Source organism: Musa acuminata, chromosome BXJ1-11, assembly GCF_036884655.1.
Source record: "Musa acuminata AAA Group cultivar baxijiao chromosome BXJ1-11, Cavendish_Baxijiao_AAA, whole genome shotgun sequence".
NCBI classification, from domain to species: Eukaryota; Viridiplantae; Streptophyta; class Magnoliopsida; order Zingiberales; family Musaceae; genus Musa; species Musa acuminata.
In genome coordinates, this window is record NC_088337.1 from 25,152,205 (window position 1) to 25,170,506 (window position 18,302).

Consider the following 18,302-nt stretch of genomic DNA (forward strand, 5'->3'; position numbering starts at 1 on the left):
AACTGGTCCAGTCCGGAACAGAGGTGAATGTCCTTTAACTTTACCAAACTAAGTTTACCATCCGATTTTAATTGTTAATACCAGGGGTACTGAATGTCAAGTCAACCACCCACTACACTATCATTTTTTATTGCAGTTCTTAATCTTTCCTCCCATGTCCAGCCTGCACCCTTTCTTTCTCTCTTTATCACTCTCCCTTGCTCCTCCTCCCTGCCACCTCACCAACGCAAATCCACCGCCTCATTGTTGTTGCTACCTCCTTCTCCAGTACATCAAACCGTTCACCTCCTCTCCCTTCACCTCATCTTCCTCCTCTTCTACTCTTCTTCTCCTTCTCCTCCCTACTTCCCACCCTTTTTCTCTTCAGTCAGTGCCAACTAGTAAACTGGCATACATCGATCCAGCTAGCGACCACAGGCCTCAAACTGAGACTTAAAACAATTAATGATAGACAAAGAAGATAGTAATACAGTTTCTTTTTTATTTTGTATGTCCAAAGTGCATTTTCATAGTTCCACATACACAAATAACTGACACATGCATATACATAATTCAGTAAAATCATGATCTTCCCAAAACTGGACCAAATGTATAACCTATTAGAAGTGAACTTCAATATTGACTGAATTTCAATTTGCTAAAGAAATAATCCTTGAAAGTTACCAAAGGAGCAAGCAATCTGTCGTCTCATGACCAAATTCTCAACCACCACCAACTAGACCATGGGAGAAAAAAGGAAGGCTTAAACATGGTGCAAGAAAGATTAAATGTAAAACTATGCACATCTAGGTTGTCTTAATTTATCCCTCTACCTTGCTCTTTCTTTTTCAGATCTTCTCTCTCTTGTTATGTTGTCTTTGCTGTTTTCTCATATTATCTTTCTGTTTTGCCTGGCCTCTATTTACCTATGCTCTAAAGTAGGGACCAAAATATTAACACCATTTGCAAGCTCGTTAACGGAAAACATTTTATCACTGATCTTTTCAGCATCATTGTGAAGATACCTATTCACAATCCAGAATTTCATTAAGATGAGCCCCAAGCATACACGAGTTGTAAAAACCAAAGAAATCCAACTCGAACAAATGTAGAAAAAGATAATAGCCATGGAGGATAAAGTTACCTAAATGACAAAATCTCTGTTTTTCAGAACATTTTTGTTCAAAACCATTTACCAATTGTCTGAAATGTACATGAACTTATTTCCAAAACAAGTCCATAAAATCTGACAAAATGAGACTATCACAGCAACCTGAGAACAAGACACCAGTCTGACTTGCCCTTACAACTTCCCCTAACCGCCACAATGGTTCTCTCCACGATCACAACCATTACCAACCCCATAAAACATCTTATCTACATTAATAAAGCTATCATCAAGGAGGTCATACTATGAAATGCACTTTTCATTTGTTTATCATGTCATTTGAGTATCATATCATTTGCAGCATGGCTAACAAGTTTCCGATCAAAGAATCTAGTTTTATGTACTCCAATTAAACCATGAATATAAAAAAACATATTGATATGGTTAATCACCGCAAACATTTAACTTGTTGCATTTCAGAGTGAGGTTAAGCAGACAAAACAATAATGGAAATAACACGATCATGAAAGGGTAATATGAAAAAAAGTTTACCCCATGACTGGATATACTAGCACTTGAATTTGAAGTTGGAGCTGGCAACAAAGAGTCAAAGAAACTATGACAAAACTTCAAAAAAGAAAAAGCTAACTACTATAAATTTAACAAGGATATAACAAGATTTTCACACCTGATCCAGATGTCGAGGCCTCAGCACCACCAGAACTTCCAATCATATCAGAAAGCTTCTTTTTTCTGACATCATCAAGTTTCTCTAATGACCTTTCTAAAGGTCTCATGCCGACCATCTAGAACAACAAAGCAATAAGAACGTCCTAAACTAACTACCAATAAAAACGTTGAAAGACATCTCTCAAATATAAGCACCTTAGCTATAGCAGCCAATGCAGCAAAAGCTGCATCTCTCACTTCAGGGGTACCATCATTAAGGCTCTGCAAATTTCAATGAGAATATTGTACCCATAAATAGCAACAGATGTAACAACCACTTAATTACGTATGGTGTTGTTGTGTTAACTAATAAATGCTATTTCTTGCTGACCTCCAAAAATACAGGCACATAATCCTTGTGCAATTTGAGAATAGTTGCTTTATTGTTTGTCTCAATACAAAATGTAACCCAGATTAATGTTAATGAGCGCACAAGTGGAACTTTATTCTTAACAGCCACTTTAACATCTGCAGCAACAACAAGTGTCATAAAAAAAGCAGAGAGAAGTAAATGAAGCCATACCAGAATTCTTATATCAAGAACATCTAGGAAAACATAGCTTACAGTGTTTGTTTTCCACATAACTAATTTGGACCACAAGTATAAAATGAATAAAAAATAATTGCTATCTCAATGAAAATAAGTCAAAACCTGAAAAATAAATATATATGATAATTGGACTTGTCGCTCATTCCAGGAAAACATAAGTAATATTTGTGGTGACTGTAGAGATTGATACAGTTGTCTGCAACGCAGCCCTATGCAGGTTGTTAAATTTTATTATTAAGACATTTAGCCGATTAATGTGTTTAAAACAGGCTAAACAGCACCCAAATAAGTTCGATAAACCCTGAATCTGTTGGAGCTTTTATCAGGGATTAGGAAATCTACATCCAACTATTTTGTTCCTTTGTTATCTGGTCAACAAACAAGGTCATTCTTCAATTCTACACTTATTCAGCTGCTTTTCCTTGGACACCTGCCTGTTGCTTGGAGCTAAAGCTGTCCTTTCACTCCTGCAAATAGAGAGAGAATTATAAACCATCCAAAACCATATGAACCAGTATTTACTGGTCCAACTTAGTACCGCATGTAGATCAGCATGTTCCAGTCAGAATGCATCGTTACCAGCCTTACTGACCAGTACTTCTCAAAAACCAGGCTTACCACCAAGTGTTTGATCAATAACAGTTTTGTATCAAGCAGTAAGCATACTGCTTACTACCAAACACCATCATAGCTAACACCCATTATTCAAAAAGGTGCCTCGGCTGAAACTAAGCATCCTCATATCATTCTTCAAGCTGCAGAGGATGCTGCAGAGGCTACCACAGGCTTCTCCTCTTCAGTCTTTTAAAATCCATCAGCAATTATCCTCCAATTCCCTCTGGTTAAGGTAAAATTAAAGCATACTACTACATTTCAAGCACCTTTTTTATTGTCATTAAATTAGATTTGCCTCTTGATGTTATTTAGCCATGAACAACTACTGTGGAAGTTGCAAGCATAAGAATCATGTGGACCACAACAACTACAGAACTTAATTAGCCATGAACAACTATATGGCTTAGCCATATGCTTAATTCACACTCTTTCTGGCATAAGGATCATAATAGGTTTTAAAGATATTTTGATGGTTACTCAGAAGATAATATGAAAATCAACAACTATAGAACTAGAAGTTCTCAGCTTTCAAAATTGGTAGAGGGTGGTCCGTATTGACATTGCTATTGCTATTCTGTCAGTACAAGGATGACAGGTAAAAATACTGGAGAAAGATTTAAACCTTGAATGTCTTGGAACTAGTCACGATTGCTCATCTTACAATATAGCTTTAATAGTTTCTGACTCAGTGTTGCCCTTAGAAAGGTCTTTAGGATGCATTATGCAGCAAATTTTAGTAATTTTACGACTCATGATAAGCCAAAGGCCAACTTAGTTATAGCTCAAACTTTTTCTAATGTTAAGAACAGTTCAAAACATGAAACTTGCAGTCCATTTGTCACAATTAGACGGAAATTTCAGGTTTATATGGAGATGATTATTCTGCAAGTGTCTTCTTCAGTATATATTCAGGGGTCCAGATGATCAGATGTCTGTTCACGTGCGGCTGCAGCATTTATCTCTAGATTTGGATGAACTTGATTTACAAAATTTTATAAACTTCGAACCCTCGTTGACAAGTCAACTTATGAGTTAAGAAGCTGGGAATGGCATCATCTTTTTAGAAAAATGAGGCTGCCCCATTCTGGTAAAAAAGAAAAGCAACTGCCATTTTTGGTAAGGAGATCTTAAAGATTTAAATCATTTCTTCTTGATTTTAATCCAAAAATGAAAGCATATAAGACCATTAATGTCATAACTGTATCTGAAACAAACGTTTGAAATGTTTAGGAAAATTCAAGTTATTGAAGGCATGAGGGACAAGATTAACAAATGAAATCAAATGCACACACACAAAAAAGAACAAGAGTACTTTATTTTACATAATTAAAGCCACATCATGCGGTATATTATACATGCTAACTAAAAATGCACAAACTGAAGTGTGGCAAGCATGGGCCTAACTAAAAACTGATGGTGCAGCAGACATGCTCTGATATAACACTTGCCTTCAATGACATCAACTAGTGTCAAGCATCCAGACTTGTGCATTGACTGAAGAGTTTGAGAAAGGGCTTCTGTTAAAGCTGGTTTTTTCTCCTTCAACTTTTCCTGTTACAAGAAAAATAGAAGAAAATATTAATGAGCCATATAGCATAACAAAATTTGCAGCAAAATGTAGGTTCAAAAGAGAACTTTATGAAAGAAAAAACTACAATCTTCATACAAGGAAAAATAAAATCAACATGTACAAACAGTTTATAGTTCACATAGTACAAGTGATTAATTTATGACACCAAGTAACCATAACCTAGAGTGATAGAGGATACACCAAAAGTGTAGAACTAATGATGTCAAAAAGGTTGCAAAGAAGACTTCAAGTACTTACAAGTAGAACAGGTAACAGAAACCGTGAACTTGCAGCAAAGTGATTTCTCAGACCTTTTGCCAGATTCCCTATTGCTTGAATCGCCTCTACAGAAACAGCTAGATTCACATCTGTGACAAGCTGTAACCAAAGTAATGAGCACAAAAAATAAACTCTGAAAGACTGTGTATTAACTTAGCAAATTAATCCATAAATCAGAGACACAAGCCCCGTTTCATAAATTCAGGGAACATTGCGTTGCATATTGCAGAACACTAAAGTTATGAAAGCAGAAACCCTAAATCAGAACAAGTCACTAAAATCGGATGGATTATACAGAAAATGGATCCACAATCAACATCAGAAAAGCAAATACCAATCCATAAAATCAAGTCTACGACTATAAACACCATAAGAATACCTTTTTGAGGGTCCGACAGATTTCACTAAAATCACCAGGAGCAATTCTTTTAGTTGAAGCAAGTTTAGCAAGCTCAGCAACAGCATCCCTTCTTTCAGACCATTTTGCAGCTTTCTAGTATAACGCAATGGCATATATGAATTGTCATTTAATACGATGCAAAGATACAGCCCACCGTTAAGACCTGGTACTGCAGATGCACAATGAACCAACAAATAGCATAGGCAGAAAATAACATAAGCAAAGCACTAACCACTCCATCCCAAAATCCAGACTTGTCCAAAGGGTTCAAGATATCCACAGGATCAACAAGTTCATATTCATCTATTTCCTGAGGAGCTGAAAGATGAACTATATTAGCATAGATTGCAAAACAAACAAAAGAAACACTTATATATAAGTACAGTATGTTTGAACTAGTAGCTCAAATTATATCAATTGACAAAATTATAATTTAAATGTTCCTAACCATCGGAAGTAGATTCTTCAGAAGCACCAGCACCCACAATTTCTGCAACAACTTCTTGCTCCGGTTCCTTGTCTTGCTCAGATCTAAAACATATTTACAAATATTACTCTCGCCAAAAAAAAAAAGGAATACAAGCTGACTTCTTGATATCACCTCTAAATTGATTGCAGAAGAAGAAATAACCACTATGTCAGATAAAGTTGATGCAAAAACTAAGACAATGCATCATTAACTGTTTGAGCATTCAAACCATCGATATGCTATACATGTTTTATTTATGCATCCTAAAATAAGTATAATGGTCAAGACTCTGACACTTCAGGCATTATGTCTAACATACAAGTAATATAATTGTTAAAAGTTCAAAAAGCAACATTTCTATATTAGCTAAATTGAATAATGATTAATGAGACGTCTAAAGCCTGATGTACAATTGTCTAAGTCGTCAAATATCAACAAGGTGCCTGAGCAAGAGCACAAGGAGGGCTACTTTTCCTTTCTCTGTCCTACAATTTCTCTCTTTTGCACTTATTTCACATTCTTATATATGACAATAAGCCTTGTCCCTGTCTATAATAGGACCTTGCAATATCATAAATTTCTTGTAGGAAAATTGTTCCATAAGTTAAATAATTCAACTAGAATTTAGGACTAATAATTCTTTTAGCAAATGTTTGCATGGATGATTGTATTTAGTCCTGATTTGATGAACAAAAGTTGAAGTTAAGTCCTTCTTGATCCATTTTTTACTCAATTCTCTCTAAGTTCTCTAAAGAAGGGCATGCCAATTTAGAAAACTCCCAGCAATGGAATACAAAAGAAGGGTCAAATCAAAAAGAAGTAATCTTAATATGGTGCAGAGGCTCATTCTCCAAACTCTAACCATTCAACTAATTTCAAAATCAAATCTCCTCTAAATAAAATTGTTAATGTTAAAAACTTATTCAACAAAGCTTTAGATCTCTCTAGCAGCTTCAATTTTAATTTTTATCTCCATATCCAATCCTAGAACCTATTGAAAATCCTCAAACATCTTCAAATAAGTCACTTCTACTAGAACAAAGTTAAATGAATAAGTCTAATCCTCAACAAAGCTTAAATTCTTGAAGCAACCTTACAAAGTTCAAGGAGACTATAGAAATAAGCAATTTTGATCAAGGTAGGCAATACCGAATGATACCGTTCGGTACGTGCGGTACGTACCGGTCCGACAACATACTGGTACGCGGACCGTCCGCTACCGGACGGAACGAAAAATAATAATAAAATAATATATATATATATATATATATATATATATTAGAAAAAGGCAACATTCGACGACGTCACTTAGGCACCTATTTCGGATATATATATATTTATATATATATAAATAAACTCGGCGACGTCGCCCCGCGTGGGGAAGGAAAAGGCGACATCGCCTTTTAAATAAATATATATATATATATATAATCTTTTATATATATATATTAATTTATATATATATATATATAACATTTCGTACCATACCGAGCGAACGTCGAAACGCCAGTACGGTACGGTATTGCGAACCTTGGTTTTGATAGCATAAAACATATTTCAAATTGATGAATAACATAGAAGCATTAAAACAAAATAAAATTCTGTATGCATGCATCTAAGTATATAGATCAAAATCACCCTTTCCAATCACAAAATGCTGTTTGGAACTTTGGATCCCTACCTTTACCCTTCATTGCATTTGCAAATGCAGAACACCTTGTTTAAAACATAGGTAAGTACATTTCTGTATGCAACCTGGGAACAAATTACCTAAGTCTTGCCATGAAATCAAATTGGTTAAATGAAAAAAAATATGCAAGCATGAGTAACTGCATGGATTTGATTCAGGCCTCTGTTCTCCTCATCTTTTTTATATAAAATTCTATATTCATGACTTTTTTGTATCAACACGGCATCTCTTATCCATGTCCTTGTGATGCACGCTATAAGCTCCGGATTTGCATATGCAATCTCAAAATGCAGGGATGCAAAAAAAACAGGATTGCATATGCAACATTATTAAATGCATGTTCCAAAACAAGCCGTACCATTAGTAAGTGCTTCATTTACTACTGCATGCATTAACTTATGAATAGGCATCAAAAACTGCAGTGATGGAAACAGCTCCTGCTTGAAATTATCTAAATAACACATCCAAGCAGAAGGTTTTACACCACGGGTGATTTGATGAATAGGCATTATATATCAAAATTGAAGCATTGTTTTCTAGATCAAGTGTTCAAGGAACTTTAGATCATGATTAGGAAGTTGATCTTTAAAAGCCCCAGTCCCACCATCTTGGTTCATGCTAATATCGACAAGGGTGAAATCCTTACAGAAGGATTCTGACATATATATGTATACACACACATATATATGTATACACATATATGTATGTGTATGTATATATATATGTATGTATGTATATATATATGTATGTATGTATATATATATGTATATATATATATATATGTATATATATGTATGTGTGTGTATATATATGTATATATATATATATATATAATCAATGATGATTAATTTCATTACTGCCTTCGTAATAAGACAATTACAAAACTTTATGTAACTTTAACTGTAAATTCCATAATCATGACAAACATATAATAACACCTCTTTCAAGATTTGAGTATAATGCATAATAAGTCAGGAGTATGACATAAACTATATCAAATCATCCATTAAAAATTGGGTAATGACTAAGCAGTAGTCGCACATAACATGTCAATAATCAACTACGTTTCACTTTTATAAGTTACCAAAAAAATGCTATTTAATCTTTACAATATAATTTAGACATCAGACAATGAATAAGCATACTGAAAAGACAACTAAAAGGAACAAAATACATCACCTTATTTTGCGAGTAGGTCGAGCAATTCCAGAAACATTGGCAAGTTCTGCCTCCAGCTCTTTTTTCTTCAAATGATTATAAAGAATAGTTTCAAAAGTGCATATCAGGATTCAATTAAGAACTAAAACAGCTGAAATCTCACCATAGTATCTCGCATTTTTTCAAATAAAATAGATTTTACTGGTTCCTTTCCAATCCAACGACACAGTTCAAGTGTAAGACCTTTCGAAGATGCACGGACATTCTGATCTTGGTGATCAAAAAGTTCAGGAAGCATTTTAAGGATTTTCTTGGGAGGAACCACCTTTGCCCCAAACTCACTAGAGATTGTAAGCAAGTAAAAGAATGTCAGTTCTAAAATCTAGATCAATTGAAAAACTAAAAGAAACAAAATAGAGATTAAGAATGAGTAACATATACACCTAAGAGCTTGAAACATCACATCAATTGCAGGCACAACTGCTTTTGCAACTTTATTTTTTATTGCTTTCTCCATTGCTTCCTGAAATTCCAGACAATTGAAGTAAGAAAGTTTTCTAACAAATGTTGAAGGATTCCACAGCCAAAAGCCAATAATAGGAGGTAAAAGTCACAGCAAAATAGAAAGAATAGACATTGCTCCATGTAAAGTATAAAAAGGACCACATAGCATCACATTGTTAGAAAATGAAGAGTACGTTATAGCTAAATCAACTGCTGTTTATCTTCAATGTAATAATCTAGATACATTTCTAACCAAACATAACAACAAGAAAACTTGCTAGCCTATAAAAAATTAAATCAATGTGGCAATAACAAAGGTACATTTGATGCTGGCATTGAGTAGCTTAGTTAAGAATAGATATAGCTCAACAGCCCACCCCCATCCATTCAACAAACTCCCAAACCCGGCCACACGAACACGCACATCTCCTTTTCTCAACCCAAATATAAAAAGTAAAAAATAAAAATAGAATACGGAAAGCCTGAAATTAAATTGAAACATGATGCTAAGCAACTTTTGTACAGAATCAGAATCACAGGGTATCTGGCAGATACTATTTGCAGAACACCATCCTCAGGATTCACAGCAGTATCACTGGAAGCTTGGCTACTTTTGTGAAGTGCTCTAGGTAACAAGGGGAAGAAGAAAATAATTCAGAATAATCTAAATGAAAAGTATTATTTATTTGAATCTTAAGTTTCTGGAAGAATTAAATATATGTGCCGGCACACATTTGGAGGGTGCAAAATGTCACAATTCAATCACAAATCTCCAATGACAGACCATAGTCCCTAAATACCAATGTAAACCAGGAATAAGTACTGGAATTATTTAGTTCCTTAAGCAGTTGTCATCATTATGCTCTCCTCTGTATGGACTTAAAAGTCTCTATTGGCAAACTTACTATTGATATCTCCATCAGTTTTGTGGAGTATGGTATTAAAAAGATAATGGTTATCTAATATCTGACAATTGTCGGATTAACGGTTATGCTCATTTGGAGCAAATACTGATACTGATTATTTCAGCCATCTGCCACTTGCATGCATCCAGACCGATTGAGCAGATGCATATATAAGCTTAAACGGATCAAATATGATACTATTGTCAATATCTGTCTATACCTAATATCGTTTTATCCTACTTCCTCCTTATGAAGCATCAAATATAGCAGTTTTTAACTAGCACACAGCAACATGCCATTGTATTCAGATTCTGACATCTGCAAACAAGTCTGTGCATCAACTGGTTAGCATCCAAAAATGGATGGACAGCTGGAGATTCTGAAACATATTCAGTATGATGGCAACATCATCAACATCTTCCCAGAGTGGCGGCTAGAAAACAAGACTTGAACTAATTCTGGAACCTAAATTACGCATGAAGATATCATATTCTAATTTTCATGTCAATTATCAGAGTTAACAGTTAACTTGCATGAGGAGAGATCCCTATATCAGTTAAAGAAGCATAATATGCTCTTCTTCCAAGCTCAAAAAGTGAATCATGTCAACAATATGACAAGAAATCCAGCCGAAACATGGAGTTCCCAACAGTTTGAACCATGTATACACCTATAAATTGGAGGTGTATGGTAAGAGAATTCCAAGCAGGGAAAAAGGAACAGGAACCTTTGCCTCAAAAGTGCAACATTACAATCAACAAGAAGCAGAATGCCAAGTCATGCTCCAGAAGACATGTTTTGTTTGTTTAAAACGATCGTTCAAGTAGCTAAGTTTTAAGCAAGCAAAGCAGCAAAATGGTGCCTAGGTACGTTATTTTCTTCTAACCAAGTTAATAGTCTTGGTAACTTGAAATTTTCTTCGTAGTTAAGTATTTGCTTCTTGCAAAAGGGTGTAAGTTACCATCTTCTTACCAAGAACACTTCGGCTGCCTCCAACTCCACCCACAAGAGAAAGGCAGCCTGTGCTTTCTCTACTGTCTTAGGCCTTCCAGTGAGGCATTTAGCAACGATGGAATCACAAACTTCCTTCGCATACCTACATCAAAAAGAACAACTCCACACACAATCGGGAGGTTGTAGTGTTTCCAAACTCCGTATCAACAGATAGAAAACAAGCATACCTCCCAGCATCAGCATCCGCCGCACGCAAAAATGCAATTAGGGCATCGAGCGCCTTCTCCTGCACAGGCGCATTGGAATCCGCCACTGTCTTTCTGAAGAAAGGCCCTAATCCACCACAATTGCAAAGAAATCAAAACTAACAGCTTCGTCCAGATTTAGTAACGAGCCATAGTCGACCAATCAACCGACGAAATTCCGCACATTCAAGTCAGCACTCGTCCGACAAACTCCATGTCCACAGATCAAGTAAAAGCGCGCATGGCAAAGGCCAGACGAGCAGGAAACAAACCGGATCGAAACGGGATCGGTGCTTACCGAACTCTCTGAGGCGCGGATCCTTCGGATCGGTGATAGAGTCACAGACCGCGGCCAGATCGATGTTGGCGTCGTTCCGCACCTTCCAGTTCTTGTGGAGGAGCCGCTCATCCCAGGGCAGCTTCTTCGCATCCTTGAGCAACTTCTCGTCCTCCGTCGTCATCGCACCGCTCGCCCTCCACCCTCTTCCCCTGCTCCTCTCCCCCCTTCACCTTCGAGGAAATGTCCTCAGACCGGCATAGATGTAGAAATGGCAGGAAATCGGACCGAGTGAGCGAGGGTTTCGCCGCTCCTCTTCTCGTGATCTTTTCGCCGGCCAGTGGGTGGCGAAGAAAGGAAAAATGAAATAGAGAACAAAAAGAATTGAGGGACGAGAGGGAGCGAGACGAGAGCGGAGATTTGTTTGGGGTTGGCACGTGGGAGACGGTAGGTTGTGGGTCGGAGCGAAGACTCCCCCTTTTGAGATGGCTCGTGCGAGCGAGGTGTGGGAAAAACGATCACACCATCAACCCAGCCCGCCATTTCTACCCGGGTGGGGCCGGTCGGTGGCCTCAGAGCAGACGAGGCAGGTACCGTTGAGGATTCAACGAGGGAGGGCGGCCGGGGGGGTGGGAGAAAGGAATCGTGAGTCGGCACGAGAGTTGCACGTGACGCGTGGGGTGGGGTGTCTCTTTTTGAGCCCCTTTCAAAATTTGAACTTTGGTGGGGGGTGTGATGATAGCTGATGAGATGGCTGGCTTAATTTTTTGGCTAGTTGAAGAAGGCGTATGGTCCGAGATGTTGCATTGAAGCTATTGCATACGATACGTGGAGTAGGTCACCGGCGATATCCAAATCTGTGGCCCACTTGCAAGACAGAAAGATTGTCACTGGTCATCTTAAAAAGGAGTTAATCCGTGCACGACGCATGTTTGGATTCTCGTCAAATATCACTTCTAAGGTAAATTTTTTCCCCCAAAACGAAACATATATTAGCTAATTAAATAATTACGAACCATGCCTCGAGAGGATAACTGTCGGGGCCCATTATTCTCGGAAAACAAGTCATAGTTTACCGTAAGGAAACTAACATCGATGACAATGTATGAAGCGACGGAACCAATCACGTCACTAACCACCTTAGTGAATGTCGAGCTACCTTGACGATCGAAATTGCCAGGTGATCGGATCACGTCATTGACAACCTTAGTGAACATTATGCTACTTCGATCATCGAAATCGCTGCTTTGATGCTAGTTATGTTATCTCGATGGCTTAAGCCATCACCGTTAAAGTCGAACCGAATTTTTCTTTTTATTTGGTTCGAATTAATCAAAGTGAGGTAGTGCAAATCAAAATCGATTTGAATCTATCTAACTAAACTGATTCAAAATCGATTAATCGGTTTGTAATCTTAAATAATTTTAAAGCTAATTTTTTTAAATAAATTGATTCAATGTAATTCAATCGAATCATAATCTTGATCCAATTGAGGATAAGATTTGTGAAAATAAGCCCATGTTATTTGTAAAATTAGGGCTTTGAGTATGTTTGATTAATTTGTTTGAATCGATTAAAGAATTAGGATAATGAATTCAATCGGATTAATATTTTTTAAATTAAAATATATTTCATTCTATTTGAATCGATTAATCAAATCAAATGAGGGTACCCAAATCCAGACAGTTTATAGTCTTCAAAATCAAACCATTTGTGAATTACTTTAAATTAAATCAATTTTAAACTAGTTTATTCTAGTTTGATTCTATATTTCGATTTAGTTTGAACACCTCTACCCTAAATATAATTGGGTCATATTATCAACCATCTAAATATTTGTTAAGTTATCTTGACGATCATAATCATCACCCTAGAGGTGGTTAGGTTACATCATCACTTATCTCAAGAGTAGTAATAATATATTAACAGTAAAACTATTTATCTCATTTTCTATAATAGTCAATCAGTTTCTCTCTCCTTATCTTTTTGAATATCTAAAACCATTCTATCTAAACAAGTCAATTGACATAATAACCAAAAGAATCAAGTCGAGACAATCCGACATTAATATTCTATAATTACTTTTACGATGCGTTGAGAGTATATAAGTTCCGCATTGATTTCTTAATTCTACGTCGATAGATCAACTTTAGTCAAACTTGATTGTTTTTATGTCGAGTTCAAACAAGATCGAGTCATATATTATCTTCTACCCGATGAACAACTTTCGACTTTGAAGGTAACGCAATCTCATTGGATTCTTTGATAATACTACCCCATTGAAATCTTTATTCATATAATACATCCAAAAACAGAAGGTAATAAAGCCTTTATATCCTAATTAAGCTTATGGCCTGCCAAGACTTAGTGTTAATATAAAAGACGAAGCATGAGGCTCCATGCGTACGTACCCTACTTTAGAGCCAAAAATTCATGTTAGAGAATTCCTGAATCGAATGTGATTGCAACCAGAAAACAACCAGTCGCCATATGCATCCTCGATATTGACATTCAGTTGACATTCCCCTCTCCTTTCCACATAATAGTGGACAGCGTCATAGTGTAAAGCTCAAGCAACAGCTTTATAAACCAAACGAGAGAGATCATTGACAGAAGATCGCGAGCATTCATCCAATGATTCCTTAAGTCAATCTCTCCACTTGGCAAAGATATAAATTTGAGGTGAAAGAAGCACCATTTGAGTGTGTTCTACGCTCATGTTGAAGCTTCATTGACCAAGTGTCGTATGGAACTAAGTGTGTCCTCTTTATGTCTCGATTGACGGTCATCGATCTATCATAATTGGGTCATTATGTGGCTGTACTATTTACAATGTGTCGTCGGCTCTCCCACTATCCATTTTAAATGCATTAGTTCATGAAAATAATCGCTACTCATCACTCATACTTGCATCCTAATTCATAAGGAAAAATATACACTTTAAGGTGGACCATAAAATGTTTATTAGGCATTGATTCTTAACTCTTTGATTAGCGTGGGATTAAGTCAACTTCGTCACTATAGTCTTTGATATAACATTTACATGGAAGTATATGACAATCAATTAAGATAGGTGTGTATGGATTATATGACCAGCAGTGACCTTGAAGGACAAATAGGGTTTTCATTTAATGAAAATCTTGGAAAAGTGATTAGAAATTCTCTTATCAAGCATTTCATGCTTATTGAACATTATTTGAATGTAAAGCTTGTAAAAACTTTCTCAATGATGGATAATAGCCTAATTTTATACCAGATATTAATATGTACCCTACTTGCACTGTTACCTTATATTTCTATAATTTTGTAGAGAATAATATTTCAAAAGAATCCGTTTCAGTTTTCATGTCACAGTGAAATCAGACAATGAGATTGGAGTCACACTATACTTGATTTCTCTAGGAAGCCAAACATATCACCCAATTCAATAAAGCATATGTACATTATACTTGATTTCTTCTCCAGGAAGCACATTTTAGACCAATAGCCTTCGATCTACTCAACACAAATAGCAAATCTATGTAATAATGAGTGAAAGGCTATCGTTTGATTATATCCAAGTGTGTTGTATTATGAGATTATAAATATTCAAGTCGGATGGCTGACAGGTGCACATCCAATTCCCTTATATCAACTCAACATTTACCACCTCGACATGCTTTGTGTGGATATCCGTCGTAATCTGAATATATTTATTGAAGGAAGAGATATTGTTGTGTAGGGAGGAGCGGCAAAGGAGGAGAACGAGCGAAGAAGAAGATAAGTTTGAACGGTTGTTGCGGCGCCAATTGCTCACGCCGTCCTTATAGCCATCAAACCTGGTGATGGAATCCCCTTCTGCACCAGCTATAAGAGCAGGTCGAGGCCGCCCAGCAAAGACCGAAGCGTCCCAGTTGGCCTTGTGCTCCTCCTTTTCATCTCCTCCGAGCGCTACCTGGGATCTTCCCATGGCCTCCCGTTAGGTTCCGTCCCCTCCATTCACCCTTCTTCTCTTCCTTCCTTCAGCTGTCGTAGCCGATAAAGGAAAGAGAGGGAGGGCAGAAACAAAGAGAGCGAGGCTGTTGCCCGGTTCCACCCAGTGAGAGGAAGAGCGAGATGTCGCGTGTCGTGGTGCTCGTGGTGGTGTTGTTGTCGGTCCTGGGGCTGTCCGGCGTCGGCGCCGAGGATCCGTACCTCTTCTTCACGTGGAACGTGACCTACGGCACCATCGCTCCTGTCGGCGTTCCTCAGAAAGGTATCCTCATCAATGGCCAGTTCCCCGGCCCTAACATAAACTCCACCACCAACAACAACATCGTCATCAATGTCTTCAACAACCTCGACGAACCCTTCCTCTTCTCATGGTGCGTATCTCTGATCTTCCTGTCGATTCGATCTCGATGTCCGAGACATCAGAGACTGCAACGTCTGCTTGCTTGTGGATCGTTGCAGGAACGGGATCCAGCAAAGGAAGAACTCGTGGCAGGACGGAGTGCCTGGGACCAACTGCCCGATCCCGCCCGGCAAGAACTTCACGTACCACTACCAGGTGAAGGACCAGATCGGCAGCTTCTACTACTTCCCGTCCCTGGCCATGCACAAGGCGGTCGGTGGCTTCGGTGGTCTGCGGATCAATAGCCGCCTTCTCATCCCTGTGCCGTTCGACCCCCCGGCCGACGACTACACCGTCCTGGTCGGCGACTGGTACGCTAAGGACCACAAGGCCCTCGCCAAGACCCTCGACATGGGCCGCAGCATCGGCCTCCCCTCCGGCGTGCTCATCAACGGTAAGAGCGGCAAGCATGGCAGCGGCAAGGACGACAAGCCGCTGTTCGTGATGGAGGCCGGGAAGGTCTACCGCTACCGCATCTGCAACACCGGGATCAAGGCCTCCATCAACTTCCGCATCCAGGGCCACACCATGGAGCTGGTGGAGATGGACGGCTCGCACACTATGCAGAACATGTACGACTCCCTCGACATCCACGTTGGGCAGTGCTTCTCCGTGCTCGTCACCGCCGACCGGGCACCTAAAGACTACTACCTGGTGGCCTCCACTCGGTTCCTGAGGAAGGAGCTCACCGCCACTGCCGTCGTCCGATACGCCGGCTCCAACACCCCCCCTTCGGCGGTCCTCCCTAAGGGACCCACGGGCTGGGGGTGGTCGCTCAACCAGTGGCGGTCTTTCCGGTGGAACCTCACGGCCAGCGCCGCCCGGCCGAACCCCCAGGGCTCCTACCACTACGGCAGCATCAACATCACCCGCACCATCAAGCTCTCCAGCTCCCGCGTCGTAGATGGTGGCAAGATCCGGTTCACGCTCAACGGCTTGTCGCACGTCGACGCCGACACCCCGCTCAAGCACGGAGAGTACTTCGGCGTTGGCGACAAGTTCTTCAAGTACAACCTCATCGGCGACGTGCCGCCAACTAGCAACGCTCCCTTCACCCTGGCCCCTAACGTTATCACGATCGAGTTCAGGACCTACGTGGAGATTATCTTGGAGAACCCTGAGAGGAACCTGCAGTCCTACCACTTGGACGGCTACTCCTTCTTCCCCGTCGGGTAATGCGTCCCTGTTCTCTCTCGCTCTCCTGGTTTCACATCCATGCATGATCTGACGATGATCGTCTACGTGAATTGGGGGGCAGGATGGGGCCAGGGAAATGGACGCCGGCGAGCAGGAAGGGCTACAACCTACTGGACGCAGTAAGCAGGCATACGATCCAGGTGTACCCGAGGTCGTGGTCGGCGATCATGCTGACGTTCGACAACGCCGGGATGTGGAACCTGAGGTCGGAGCTGTGGGAGCGGCGTTACCAGGGGCAGCAGCTCTACATCAGCGTGCAGTCGCCGGCGCGATCACTGAGGGACGAGTACAGCCTTCCCGACACCGTCTTGCTCTGCGGAGCGGTCGCCAGCCTCCCCAAGCCGCCTCCCTACACCTGAGGAGCGCGGCTTAGGGCTGAGTTGTGCGTTGGAGCGTGGGAAGGAGAAGAGTGAGCGAGGAGATTCACGGGAATTATAAGCCAATTTGGTCCTTGGTTTGGCTGGTCGTCGACGTGCATGTAATTGTTCGCTCTCGAGATATTAATGGGTTATTTTTAAAGAAAAAACATGAGTCATATCGCCTAATATTTGATTCAAAAAAATAAATGAAACAATAAAAACATGGTGGTAAAGTTAGATCATGGCAAGTATGATTAGATACACAATTATTTAATCATGCTAATCAAAGGAATACATTATTTTGTTTGTTAATTCTACATATAAGACGTCTAAATTATAATTTAATTCTAAGTATTAACTAGTAATAATGATTTATTTTAATCGATGATACATAATGATATTAACTATAATGTTTGATGGTTCGATTGACTCTTTATGAATAATACATGATGATTTTATATTGTCATTCCTATGAATTAATTCTTTCTTTCTCATGACGATTACTAAATCATCTTATAAAAGACTTTCTGTATGCTACTTAATATAAAGAGATTTTATACGACTCAACTTAAAAAAATTGATTAAATTCTTAATATTTACTTAATCATTGGAGGGCTTTTGTTAGCATGCGCTCTATGTGGTATTTGTTGGACTCTATCAAATATAATCATCTCTTAATATCGAGTTCGATAAAACCAAGATTATATTCAACATAAAAATATACAGTAATCAAGAGCGATGATGTTTCACAAGATAATTATATTAGAGCTTCATATGATCATGTATAAGACCTCACGTAACCAACCCAAACATTCGCAATTGATTTACCTAAGAATCAATTTTCATTTTAAATCCATGATAATTATTTCATCTTCTTTTTCTAATAAAAATAGAAAGAAAAATTTATAAAGAAAAAGAAGAAAATTTGTTTTTAATCTTTTT

At 38.7% G+C, this 18,302-nt stretch overlaps 2 protein-coding genes across 2 annotated transcripts in view; one reads left to right on the forward strand and one right to left on the reverse strand.

Moving 5' to 3' along the window:
- LOC135597354 (protein MOR1-like) overlaps positions 1–11,871 on the reverse strand; it is a 34,871-nt gene extending 23,000 nt beyond the window's left edge. The window contains exons 1-15 of the mRNA XM_065090189.1: positions 11,454–11,871; positions 11,138–11,243; positions 10,929–11,052; positions 8,991–9,070; positions 8,711–8,888; positions 8,569–8,633; positions 5,679–5,761; positions 5,463–5,548; positions 5,210–5,323; positions 4,810–4,929; positions 4,430–4,532; positions 2,148–2,284; positions 1,973–2,038; positions 1,776–1,893; positions 1,640–1,680 (exon numbers count right to left, since the gene is read on the reverse strand). Coding sequence (XP_064946261.1) covers positions 1,640–1,680; positions 1,776–1,893; positions 1,973–2,038; positions 2,148–2,284; positions 4,430–4,532; positions 4,810–4,929; positions 5,210–5,323; positions 5,463–5,548; positions 5,679–5,761; positions 8,569–8,633; positions 8,711–8,888; positions 8,991–9,070; positions 10,929–11,052; positions 11,138–11,243; positions 11,454–11,616 — 1,584 coding nt within the window. The 5' untranslated portion in view covers positions 11,617–11,871. The remainder of the gene's footprint in view (positions 1–1,639; positions 1,681–1,775; positions 1,894–1,972; positions 2,039–2,147; positions 2,285–4,429; positions 4,533–4,809; positions 4,930–5,209; positions 5,324–5,462; positions 5,549–5,678; positions 5,762–8,568; positions 8,634–8,710; positions 8,889–8,990; positions 9,071–10,928; positions 11,053–11,137; positions 11,244–11,453) is intronic.
- A 3,454-nt stretch (positions 11,872–15,325) lies between these two features.
- LOC103971537 (L-ascorbate oxidase homolog) lies at positions 15,326–17,532 on the forward strand. Its single transcript, XM_009385577.3, has 3 exons — positions 15,326–15,775; positions 15,864–16,976; positions 17,063–17,532. The coding sequence occupies exons 1-3, from the start codon at positions 15,528–15,530 to the stop codon at positions 17,358–17,360; spliced, it is 1,659 nt and encodes a 552-aa protein (XP_009383852.2). The 5' UTR covers positions 15,326–15,527; the 3' UTR covers positions 17,361–17,532.
- The last annotated feature ends 770 nt before the right edge of the window (positions 17,533–18,302 follow it).